The 13,369-nt window shown below is 41.6% G+C and overlaps 1 protein-coding gene and 1 long non-coding RNA gene across 2 annotated transcripts in view; one reads left to right on the top strand and one right to left on the bottom strand.

The window, feature by feature from the left end:
- On the bottom strand, window positions 1,656-3,419 carry LOC109823591. The gene has a single exon (XM_020389869.1). The coding sequence runs from the start codon at window positions 3,417-3,419 to the stop codon at window positions 1,656-1,658; it is 1,764 nt and encodes a 587-aa protein (XP_020245458.1).
- Window positions 12,679-13,369, top strand: part of LOC109823939 — a 1,834-nt gene continuing 1,143 nt past the window's right edge. The window contains exon 1 of the long non-coding RNA XR_002242513.1: window positions 12,679-13,075. This is a non-coding gene — a long non-coding RNA (uncharacterized LOC109823939). The remainder of the gene's footprint in view (window positions 13,076-13,369) is intronic.

The raw sequence follows: 13,369 nt of genomic DNA, 5'->3' as shown, positions 1-13,369 counted from the left end.
CCTTGTGCTCTTGATTCTTCACAGCGAACCCTTCAGGTTGAACCACATAAACTTCTTCCTGGAGATCACCATTTAGAAATGCCGACTTCACATCCAGATGGTGCACCTCCCACCCATTCTGTGCTGATATGGCGAGGATTATTCTGATGGTATCAAGCCTCGCCACAGGTGCAAACACCTCATCGAAGTCCACGCCTTGCTGCTGGACGTACCCTTTTGCTACAAGTCTTGCTTTGTGCTTGAGAATGTTGCCTTCATTGTCCTTCTTCAGCTTGTACACCCATTTGAGACCAATGGGTTTAGAACCTCGCGGTAGCTCCGTGAGTATCCAAGTCTTGTTCTTCTCGATGGCCTCCATTTCCTTCTCCATAGCAGTCCGCCATTCTTGATCTGTTGCGGCCTCAAGATAGTTCGCTGGTTCTTCATTGATGAGAAACAACTCCTCTGCCGGGAGATCAATCACCTCCGTCTCCGCATAGATGTCCGCAATGGATCGATAGCGTACAGGAGTCATTACTGCAGCTTCAGGAGGTCCGGACAGCTCCAATGCAGTGGGGTTTTCTGCGACTACTGCAGTTCCTGAACCTGTGCCGGTTTGTGGACTGTTTCGGCCAGCTACAGGTTGTTTTGATCGGTCTGTAGACTGCCCAGATTGACCTCTCGTCGGCTCCAATACGGCGGGGAATGCTGCTTCATTGACTGATCTTGGACCAGCAACCAGCTGAGGGCTGGTTCGGATAGCAGCAGTCCGTCCAAATTGGACTGCAGTCTGTCCAGTTTGGACTGCAGGGCTGGTCTGGCCGGCTGCTGGCAGCTTGTTTCGGCCATCAGGTTGTCCAGGGACTGCTGCAGCGGTTCGGTCTGCTTGCTGTCCAATTTGGACTGCTGGAAATGCGCCGGCTGTTGTGCCGGTTGCTGCAGTCTCCCCTTCCGCTGTGAACACCACCCAGTTGGGTGATCTTTCGACTCCATCGGCGCTTCATTGCCATTCTTTTCCTTCCTCGAACACGACATCCCTGCTGACCTGAATTCTGCCGTGATGAGGGTCGTAGAGGCGATGCGCTTTGCTTCCTTCTTCTACTCCAATGTACACCATTGGCGTGCTCCGGTCGTCGAGTTTCTTGTGTAAAGGACCTGCAATTTTCACATGCGCCACACATCCGAAAACTCTCAAGTGTTCTAGGTGGGGTTTCTTACCAAACCAAGCTTCGTAGGGTGTGTGGTCGTGCAACGCCTTGGTTGGTAGTCGGTTGAGGATGTACACCGTGTGCCTAACCGCTTCGCCCCACATAGTTCCAGGCATATGCATGCTCTTAAGTAGGCTTCTCGCCATGTCCATCACCGTGCGGTTACACCTCTCTACTACACCGTTTTGTTGCGGGGTGTACGGTGCAGTGAGATGACGCTTGATGCCGTAGTCTTCACAAAACTTGGTGAACCCCTTTGACAAGAACTCGCCACCACGATCCGTCCTCAATATCTTCACCTTGTGGTCACATGCGTTTTCAACCACTGTTTTGAACTTCTTGAAGGTTTCACAAGCTTAACTCTTGGCCTTCAACATGTATACCCACATCCATCGGCTGAAATCATCAACGATAAGAAGGAAGTAGTTGTTCCCAGCAAGTGTAGATGGGGTGATAGGACCACATAGATCAGCATGTAGTAACTCCAGCGGCTTCTGAGCTCTGAAATTTGCTTGCGAAGGGAACGGCAGTCTTGCTTGCTTGGCGACGAGGCATCCTTCGCATGTTCGGGTGCAAGATCTTCGGCAACCCGGAAGCCATCCTCTTTTCAGTCATCATCTTGAGGGCGAAGAAATTGACATGCCCAAGGCGAGCATGCCATAACCAAGCTGGATCGTTAATGTTCGCCATCAAACACGCCGGCTTGCAAGTCTTTAACTCTATCCTGTACAATCGGTTAGTTGAACGTGTCACCCTCATCAAGAGAGCACCGTTCCTATCAAACACCCTCAGGAACTCGTCAGCAATAACAACCTTACTCCCATCTTCAGTCATTTGACCAAGGCTAATAATGTTAGATTTCAAACTTGGAATATAATATACCTCAGGTAGTAGCCTTTGATCGCCGTTGTTGCACTGAAAGAGGATTGAGCCTTTCCCCTTGATCTCTACCGCGGATCCATCACCAAACTTGACGGTTCCCTTGATATTTTCGTCGAGCTCCTTGAACTTGTCTCGGTGGCCGGTCATGTGATTGCTAGCTCCGTTGTCAAGGTACCAAGTATTGTTGTCAACATGTGCCTCCCCCGCTGTAAGTAAATCCGACATCACCTTCTCTTCATTCAGCAAAATGACACTTGACGATTCCTCTAACATAGCCATCATCAAGGTTGGCTCCTTGTCATATGCACGGGTGAGATGAGCCTCCTGTTCATTATTGCGGCGTTGCTTGTGACACTCCGACTGAAAGTGCCCGTATACTCCGCAATTGAAGCATTTAATGTTGGACTTGTCTCGACCACCACTTGTGCTACTCTCCCCCTCCTGGCGAGCTGCACCACCATGGCCGAAACCACCTCCTGGACGTCCTCCTCTGCCGCCGAAGCCGCCTCGGCCTGCCTGGCCGCCGTGCTCCCCTCCGCGGCCTGCTTGGGCAGCGTGGTGCTGCTGCCCGCTGCCGTGGTACTGCTGTCCGCCTCGGCCTCTTTGGCCACGGCCACGCCCACGACCGGCCCCGCGACCTCGTCCTCGACCGCTGCCATCATTGGTTGTAGGTGTTGAGAGGAAGCCTCCGCCGTTCTTCTTGCTCCTTGCTTGCCACTCCGCATGCGTCAACAATAGGTGATCGTCGACGTTGTTTCGAAAAACACGTGCCCTCTCCTCGTGGGCTTTGAGGCGCCCGATCGCCTCCTCGAGTGTCATGTCGTCGATGTCCCCGAACTGTTCAATCGTGGAGACGATAGTAAGGAATCTCTCCGGTACCGCCCGAAGTAGCTTTCTGACGACGTAGTTCTCCTCCATCTCGCCGCCTAAAGCCCGGATCTTGTTGACGACTCCTGTCAACTTCGTCGAAAAATCGTCGACGTTGTCATTCTCCTTCATCCGGAGAAGTTCGAACTCGGACTTCAAGGTCTGCACCTTCGCGTTCCTCACACGATCCGCTCCTAGATGCATTGTTTTCAACGTCTCCCATGCCTCTTTTGCCGTCTGCTTCTCTGCGATCACCATCAAAGTCTCTTCAGGAATCCCCTGGTAGATGGCCGCCAACGCCATCTGATCCTTCCTGTGTTCCACGGACGCGCCTGCCACGGGCTCAATGGCGTCCCATACGTCTTGAGCCTTCATGTAGACTTTCATCTTGATTGCCCACGAAGCATAGTTATCCCTCGATAGCATCGGGTATTGAAGAGAGAGGGAACCCACCTTGGTCGTCATCTTCTCCAAATTCGTCATCTCTTCAGATCGTGGTTGATACTTAGGCATACACCGGCTCTGATACCACTTGTTGGCTTTGTAATAGGATCGGCCAGAAATACAAGACCTGAAAGCTTTGTAAAACCTGTAAACAATGTATGCAAAACTGTAGAACCTGGGAGAATTATTTTGAGCAGAACGGACAGCAGCAAAACAAAGAGATGGGCTGATTTTGGAGGACGTGTGTACTGCAGCAAGCCTTTCAACAACCCTCTGTTTTGTTGATACACACAAGGCTCTGTGAACAGAGATGGCCGGACTTTGAGAAAGAGGACAGAGGAGCAGGGAACCCTTTTTTTTATTCTTATTCACGTTCTACTAAACTCATCAATTGTTTACATATATATAGGATTAAGATTACAACTCTAATCTTATCCAATAACTAGAAAACTATCTACTAACTAGTATTCTACTCTAATTAGAATTCTACTAACTAACAAACCGGACTGATTACAACTCACAAGTACGTTTAGGGTTCGATGAGATTCTCCAGACCATATTATATTGTAGCGTGTCTATGCGGAAGCGTTGCACGCACACACAACGAACTTGAGATCACGGAAGAAGAAAGCCACACACTTGCACAAACCAAGCCAATTACGACAAATCAAACCAAACACAGAGATATACGTGGTTCGGCAATTGCCTACTTCCACGGGGAGAGGATGGAGAGATTTCACTATATGGAGGAAAAATACAACGGGTTACAACTCACAAAATCACTCAAATATAACCCTAACCAAAGCTCTCAACTCCCTCACAATATCTCCCTCTCAAAGTGCTCAAAACAATGCTAATTCTCTCATTTTCTCTCCTTAAGAAACCCTAAAAAACGTGATTCTATTTATAATAAAACACAATCCCAAACAAAGGAGGATTCTCATACAAAGGAGGATTCTCATACAAAGGAGGATTCTAAAAACGAATCTGCCACACCCTGTACCATGGATGTGACAGAGGGTGTGGTGCAGGATAGATTCTGCCACACCCTGCACTGTGGGTGTGGCAGAGGGTGTGGTGCAGGACAGATTCTACCACACCCATGACAAACACCACACCAGGGTGTGGTGGAGTCTGTTTTGGGTTATTCTTCACGTTTTTCACAATTCCTTCGCCGTTTTCACAATTCTCCACCTCGGCGAAGTGTTCCCAACACTGAGCCGACACCAACATGAGCACCAATGTGTCGTCTCTCCAAACTCGGCTACACCAATGTGGTTGCCTACGTACCCCCTCTCCCAAGGGATCAAGCCGCCCGTAGTTCATCCAAATGGCCGCCAACGGCCTCAACAATTACGAATGTGCAACAAGTTTCGACAATGATCAAACTTGTTGCTCGGAACCACCTTAGTGAGCATATCTACATTGGAACAATGATACAAATTTAATACACGTCCTTTAATACTCTCTCTTACATTAATAGTGCTACATTCTTTAATACTCTCTCTCTCTAACTCACTTCCCGATCTCTGTAAATCTCACATGAAGAACACAACAACGCAATGAATCTGGATTCACTGAAGTGATCTTCAATCCAGATTCACTCCAACGAATTGAATCTGGATTCACTCCAATCGATTTGCTGCTCCACTGGATTTGTGAATCATTCTAACCATCCAAGCAGAATAAGAAACTTATGGTAAAAAACAAGCTATAAAATTTTATAACATGAAAAATTTTCACCTTTTACAGCAAAAAGTTATGATTTTTATGGTAAAAAACAAACACCTCACATAATTGAATCTGGATTCACTGCAGTGAATCGAGATTCACTGAAGTGAATCTAGATTCACTCATGCGTTTATTGAAGTAAAAACAAGCTGGATTCACTGAAGTGAATCGAGATTCACTCATGCATTTATAGAACGTGTTTGATGATTTTAAGCAAAAAGTTACAATTTTTATGGTAAAAACAAACACCTCACATAACTGAATCTGGATTCACTGCAGTGAATTCAATTATTTAGGACAGCAAAAATCGGCGATTCACTGCAGTGAATCTCGATTCACTACAGTGAATCTCGATTCACTGCAGTGAATCTCGATTCATTGCAGTGAATTCAATTATTTAGGACAGCAACTAAAACAAACCCCACAACTAAAATTCTGAACTTTAACCAATTTTAACAAAAAAACTAACAGGATTGCAATTTCTAAAATATTTTAATAGAAACCCTAAAAAAGATTGCAAATTTTGAAAGATAATCCAACAAAACAAACAACCAAGATCGAGTATAAGAGAAACCCCAAGCTAAAACAAATCCTAGAACCAAGATCGCAACTTCAACAATTACCCTAAAAAGAAACCAAAATCAAATTGAAATTAAAGAAAAACGTGACGAACCGAGGGGGTGCTCGAGCTTGAAGGAACTCTTGGCCATGGATCCCCTCTTTCTATCATCCCCAATACATGACGAGAACAAAACCATGATCAGATCAAAAGAAAATAACACCTACCAAGAATCAAATCAAACTTAGAATATAACCTACCAAGAAAATATAACACCTACCAAGAAAATAACACCTACCAAGAGAGAGGGGGCTGGTTCAAGCTTTTGGGAAATGGAGGAGAGAGAGAGAGGAGAACGTGAGAGGAGAGTTGCATGGGAAAATGGAGAACTCAATAAGAAGCATTAATTACCTCTCTTTAGTGGGCTGTTTATTTTACCTAATTACCCTTATGCAGCTTTAATCTCAGCCATTGGATGAATCTAGATCCAATGGAGAGGATTGGTTTTTAGTTTTTAGGATAGTGAGGTTTGTATTTGAACCTCTCCCTATATATATAAGAGTATAAATATGTACATATATAAGTATAGACCACCGGGATGCTGACACGGCCTAGATTGATCACAAATTAAGCTTGCTACTGTAGTTTCCAATAAAATTTTGCTTTGAACTAGTAGACTTTAACTAGGATTTGAAACCCCAGGGTATTTTGATACCATGCATGTCAAAAGGTCGATCCTTTTCTTTTTCATCGTGTATTTCAGGTTTATAATGATCTTGCATAAAAATTCAGCATGCAGTACCGTACGTGTTAAGGAAATATTTAATTGCGGGCTGTGATTTTTTTCTCTCTTTTGTATTTTTGTTGTTGTTGTTGTTAATTAGTTAGTTACTTCTAGAACTCTGCATGGAATTGATTAAATATTCAGAGCCTCTAGCTAGTAACATCAGAGTGCTGTTCTCTTTTTCACTGAAGGCTTTGTTCAAAGCTGGCGCTGGTATTACGGATGTAACACATTTCCATTCTTTTTCGGGCGCACAGCCTCCCAAGATGGTTTTTGCCAATAAAGGCCAGACACCCATATCTTTATACTAGCCTCTTCCGAGCTTAATATATTGGCGTTCCCTGGCCTACCCCCCAGCATTTATATTAATTTATTATTTAAAGCCTAGCGCTCAGAAGAAGCAAACTAAAATCTATACCCATCAATGCCTCATACATATATACTCTCCTTTTTGTTCTTCAGTCAATTAGTAGCTCATACCACGACTGTCACGATGTTGTCTGTCGTTCTAAAATTATTATACGTTTCAAAATTCCACTTCTATTTTTACACAGCATTTTTTTTACATTTAATATGTTAATATTGACACCATGATCCAATTGCTATGATACGACTTGCAAAATGAAAACCTTTTTTTTTCGGTCAATGAATTAAACTTTTATTCATCTCCCAAATGTGAAATATAAGTACATCAAATCAGCCAGGACTTAGTCTGGGATACAACGATACAACTATCAAAGAGAATTACAATTGTTCAATTTTTACTCTTATGCAGGAAGGAACATTATCGTTCGAAACTTTTTGAGAAGATGATAGTCTTTATGCCCCAGAATAATACCTCAGGGATTTTGGCTTTATGCTGGAAGATACGCAAATTTCTTTCTTGCCATAATGTGTACACTGTCACAGACAAAGCCAACATTTTCAATTTCTTCATAAAACCAACCCCTTTAAGCCTTAAACTATACCGGTCAATAATATGCTCCCAATTGCACGATCTCCAGTTATAATTCAACCAATTCATTACATTATTCCACACCATTGCAGAATATTGACATTCAAAGAGAAGATGGCGACGTGCTTCTTCCTGTTGATTAGAACACAAGACACAAAGGATTGTGTCAAGTATTCTCATACGGCATAACCTATCTTGAGTTAACAGTCTTGAGTGAATAGCCAACCATAAGATAAAAGAATGTTTGGGATAATGCCAACCACCCCAGACTGTATCCGACCAAGACACCTGAGGAGATTGAGGAATTGGTTCTTTGTAGATAGAAATTTTTTGAACTTTATCCCCAAAGCAAAATGAATTTCTTACTTTAGTTTATCTTTATTTAGAAACAAAAAATATGTGTCATCCGTCAATCTTTTCCATGTATAACTAAATAAAAAAAATTCTATTTCGGTTCTTGCCTCACAACTTATACATTTCTGTTAGATTCTAGTATTACTGATTCACTATTTTATTCTTTACAAAATCTTTAAGTATGAGCTTTTTTTTTTAGTTATTTACACTGATTCTTAAAACAAAAGAAACTGCCCGGTTAAAAAGGATTGAACAAAATGATCAGATCTCCCTCAAATTATAGGTGAACTCTCAAGTTTCTACTTACAGAGTATCAATCTGCTTATGTTTTTCTCTTAAATTACGTGCATGTGCTCAATGTGATCATTTTGTAGTAGAGCCCTACAGACTAGTTGAAAGTATTTTGTTTTGATATCTCAATTTGAGATTCTTGATGTACATATATTCTTCATTTTGGTGATGAATAAAAAATTTTCATTTACCAAAAAAATATGATCATTTTGTGAGCGTACAATAAAACAAGGTAATTTTTTTTTTTTATGAAAAAAGGCAACTCATCTTATGAAAGCTATGTTTACAGTTGAAGTATCTTTATCTTGATGAAGACAAAAAGTTATACGAAGTACACTAGTATAAAGGGGTGCAATAAATGGGTTTTGCTGTAAAAAAAACTAGCTATAGTTGACCATTTACAGTGGCCAGATTTTTGTGTAGACTTTTTGAAAGAGAGAGAGAGAGAGCGCTAGGAGAGCTGCCGTTGTCGGTGCTTTATGCATTTACCAAACACAATGAGGCTCTCAGGACTGAAAAAGCTGTGGAAATGGAAGGCCTCTCTTTCTCTATCACTCTGTGATCTGTATTGGGTTTTGCAGCGTACGAAAGTATATTGAGGATCTCGAGAGCACGTAAAAGTTGTCTCGTGCACAATGTTTTTCTTTTTTGAGGGATCCAAACTTTACTGATATGACGCTTAGTTTTGCTAATCATACTATTTCATTTTTCTTCTTCTGAATATCTAATTTCAGGCTAATTACTTTTTAGTTTCTACTTATTAAAATTAATATAAAACTATAATTCTTGATCATCACTATAACTTCGGAATTTTGGTGTAATGATTAGAGGAGCTAAATTTAAGATGGTATCAGAGCAACACAGGTTTAAATCCCACTTACCATAAAATTTAAGCGGTTTTTCTAAAAATTGACACCGCTACGTGAGTCCAGGTTTTAGCCTATAAAAAATGGCGTTCAACCTGTGGGACATGTTAAAATTAATATAAAATTATAATTCTCGACATTCACCATAACTTCGGAGTTTTGGTGAAATGGTTAGAGAAGCTAAATTTAAGACTACTATTTTGAACTTAGATATCCTAGGGTTTTTTAAATTGACATTTCATCATTTTTTGTTATGCAAATGTAAGACCTATAATATTCTAGTATAACATTTACATGCTAAATTCTTAATCCTTAATGTTATTGATTTATTATTAAATCTATCTAAAATAATTTTATTTTTAACCTAGCGCAATTATATTAATTTAAAACAAAAATTGGAATATGTTTAACAACAAGTTCAAAGAAAATTAAAATTAAAAAAATTCTAAGTTTCACATGGAAATTGTGTAATTTTTGTTTTTTTTAACTCAGGTCGTATTACTGAATCAGGTGAATTGGATCATTAGTCACTATACTTATCACATAGTTGCACGTTCATCACTATATTTTAATTGCTTGGATAGCTAGTCATGTAATTAAATACTAATCAGATCATTAGTGACTTTTAATATTTTTCATTAATTGACATGATGGATTTTGGTGATCTACTTAAAAAAAATTTGATCATTTGACATAAATTATTCATATGTTTAATATATGTAGGCGTCTAAAAATACCTATAGGTATCCACACACAGCTCGAGACAAAGAGAAGGCGATGAACACCATTATCCAAGTCGAAGGGGATTGTCCGAGTCAAAAAGGATCATCTGATGCCGATAAGCGCATGAAACGAATCGTCGAAACGTTGATGACGTGGCGACGAACCACCAGAACGACCAATGCCAGATGGCCCGCGTGCTCACCGGCCACCACTAAGTGGCTCGCATGCTAATCAGCCACCAAAATAGCAAACCAAGTGGCCTGCGTGTTCACCGACCACCTCTAAGTGGCCCACACGCTCATCTGTCACCTCCAAGTGGCCAGCGCGCTCATCAGCTAGCCCCAAGTGGCCCGTACGCTCATCAGCCAACTCCAAATTGCCTGTACGCTCATCGGCTAGCTCCAAGTAGCCAACATGTTCACTGGTCACCTCCAACTTAACAAAATGTATGATGCGAATCGGTGAAGCGTACGAGTCAACGTAATACACGAAATGACAAAACAACCTAGCTAGGAGTTGTGTTTTTCCCAAAATGGACGAAATACCACGTGTGACTCGCACATACCATATGTGGCTCAGCTATTGGAAGTTATAGATCTCTTTTCCAGATTTCCAACACATCTTGAATCACCTCATTCCGAGATCGGACGAGAGAGTTAGAGCCAAAATACCCGAGGACGTACGAACTGGCTCGCACAGTGCCGAGCCACCAATTGAACAAAACACCATGTATGACTCGCACAGACCATGTGTGGCTCAGCTATTGGAAGTTGTATATCTCTTCTTCAGCTTTCCAACGCATATTGAATCACTTCATTCCGAGATCGGACGAGAGAGTTAGAGCCAAAATACCCGAGGACGTACGAACTGGCTCGCACAGTGCCGAGCCACCAATTGAACAAAACACCATGTGTGACTCGCACATACCATGTGTGGCTCGGCTATTGGAAGTTGTAGATCTATTCTCCAGCTGTCCAATGCATCTTGAATCACCTCATTCCGAGATCGGACGAGAGAGCTAGAGCCAAAATACCCGAGGACAAACGAGTTGGCTCGCACAGTGCTGAGCCACCATTTGGTGACTCGTACAAAGAACTGATATTCAACAGATTCTGAAGAAACTCAAAAGACAAAAGTTGTAGGTCTCTTCATCAGATTTCTAATGCATCTTGAATCACCTCATTCAGAGATCAGACGAGAGAGTTAGAATCAAAATATCCAAGATGATACGAACTGGCTCGGCCAAGGCCGGAACTGGCTCGGCCAAGGCCGAGCCACCAAGTGGTAGTTCGCGCCGGTTCACACCCGGTTTGGTTCGGTTCGCACCCGGTTCGGTTCGTTTGAACCCGGTTCGGCAGATTTTGTCCGAAAACGTGTTTTGACAGTTTTCGACGGGTTTTCACGAGATTTCTTCTATTCCAAAGGTTCCCAACTACCTTGATATCATCTCTACATATGGTTAGGTGGTTGTCAACTGAGGATTAGACCAAATCTATCGTTCTTATAAAAAAAAACCCCAACCGAAGCCTATAAATACAAGCCTAAGGGCTCATTTCACAGGAGGAAATCAAGAGGGCGAGGTGTTGTCAAAATTGAAAGTGAAGCCACGAATTTCATAGGGTTAGCAGATCTTGACGAAGTTTCTTCATAAAGAAAAAGAGAGTTCGAGAGATCTGAAACCTCTTTCCCCCATATTCCTCCGGATTTAAGCTTGGTCTTAAATCCCGAGAAGAGTCGTAATCTCGCTTGGTTCCGGATTTAAGCTTGGTCTTAAATCCCGAGAAGAGTCGTAATCTCGCTTGGTCGGGATTACCACTTCAGTGAATACTTCCTTCGTGAAGTTCTCGCTTGGTCGGGATTACCACTTCAGTGAATACTTCCTTCGTGAAGTAGGAGCTTTGATTTTTAATCTGTCAACCGGATCTGATCCGCGACGGTCCACGGATATCAACTTCTCTGATACAGGCAAAGATCTCATGCAAACAACAGGCGATAAACATCTGTTGTGTGTTGTTTGAAGGAATTGTAATCTTATATTTTTATTGTGTAAGAAGATCTTATAAAAATATCGACTTTTTATTTATTTGAGTTTATTGTAACGGCTAAAGTTGTAATAGATTCGATGACAATGAAAATAGCAATTCCTGACCCAAACAATATCTTAATCACTTATAGAATTAAAAATTTGTGACTTATCGGATGCTTTGTATTGGGTAGTTATATTGTTTTTAAAACTTAGTTTTTGAAATGATAAATGGTGACATATTGAATAAGTTTTATTGTTTAAAAATGAATTAACGAAAATGTACAACTTCAATTGACCAGGCAACCCCCCCCCCCCGGGGGGGGCAAAAAAAAAAAAAGGACTAACAGTTCAACTAGTATTACTTACATGGAAGGTCATCAATAAATAAAATCACAAGTATGAAGATCCAATAAGAAGATAAATAAAGTGACCAATGATCTAATTAATGATACATAGTCTTGTGATGTAGTCTTAATGCATATTTGGTGAACGAATTAAACTATTATCATTGACAAAAATAGGGATCACATGACAAAAAAAAATCAGTGCAATGTAGAATATCTTCACATTTGCTCAACTTTAATTGAGTGCTACTATGTCAAATTGGAGTTTGATTTCCCTCAGAAATGTCCACGTATGAGCAGACAGTTCTTAATCTTATGTTACGGTAAAGTGATTTACTTCACTAGTTCAGTCAGAAGTTAATTGTCTTCCCCAGAGTAAGGCTGAGAACCACGACCTATAAGTAAATAGCGTATATAGTAAGATTTTTTTCCTTTTAAAAATAAATTTGAACCTCTTGCTTTTCACAAAATCTAATTATATATAGACACCATTTCTTAATATCATACAATTTACATTCTGGAAAGAAGTGACTTTAATTGAACTAGTACTGAGGAGTAAATCGGATTTGAGTTTTGAACAAATCGGCGAAGCCCAAGAAGATTGGGCTAAAAGCATCAGTCCAGAGGAGGGCCTGGTTAGATCTTACGGCCTACTTTGCAAAGAAAAGGCAGTACGTACGAAGGGCACTATTGGCAACAACAAAACAATAAAAATAGAAAATAAAATGAAATAAAATGGAAAATAAAAGGGCACGATGACAGCTCGATTCTTCATGGCACGCGGAGGAGATACGTTTGCATTGTATTGTGGAACTAGACGAAGGAAGAGAATGAGGAAATGCTTCATTAATAAGCATGCTATATAAACGCTCTCATCTCTTCAGCGTGCGCACCAGGCGTTTGTGCTAATGCCCGAAATAAATTAATTGCAACCCCTGAGGGAAGCAGGGAGTCGGCATCATTACGGATTCACAATGCTTCTGGCAGGATTTACACAGTTCAGCAAGACATTCGAAGAAGCGCCGACCTGTTTGTGTTTTGTCCGACAACGCAAGCATGTAGGTTCGTACGTGTATAGTCACCCTGGTCTTCTTTCTATCATTGGATTTTGGTGCTTCTTCCACATTCCTTAATTATGCTCTTAATTTTGGGAGGTAACTTCAGATTCGCAAGCTCCATCATCTGCTTAGCTTAGCGTATGCTCTGCGGCTACCTCCTCATAAACTCGCATATACACACACAGACTTGGCACCCTCTCGCTTTTACCGGGTGCCCAAACTCAGGAACCCGTATCATTTTTCCCTTTTCCTGATTCTATGCGTGCTTTTTCTCGTTTTGGTTAGGAATTATGTTTGT

This window comes from Asparagus officinalis, chromosome 9, assembly GCF_001876935.1.
Source record: "Asparagus officinalis chromosome 9, Aspof.V1, whole genome shotgun sequence".
In the NCBI taxonomy this organism is placed as follows: Eukaryota; Viridiplantae; Streptophyta; class Magnoliopsida; order Asparagales; family Asparagaceae; genus Asparagus; species Asparagus officinalis.
This window is presented reverse-complemented; position numbering and strand designations above follow the sequence as displayed.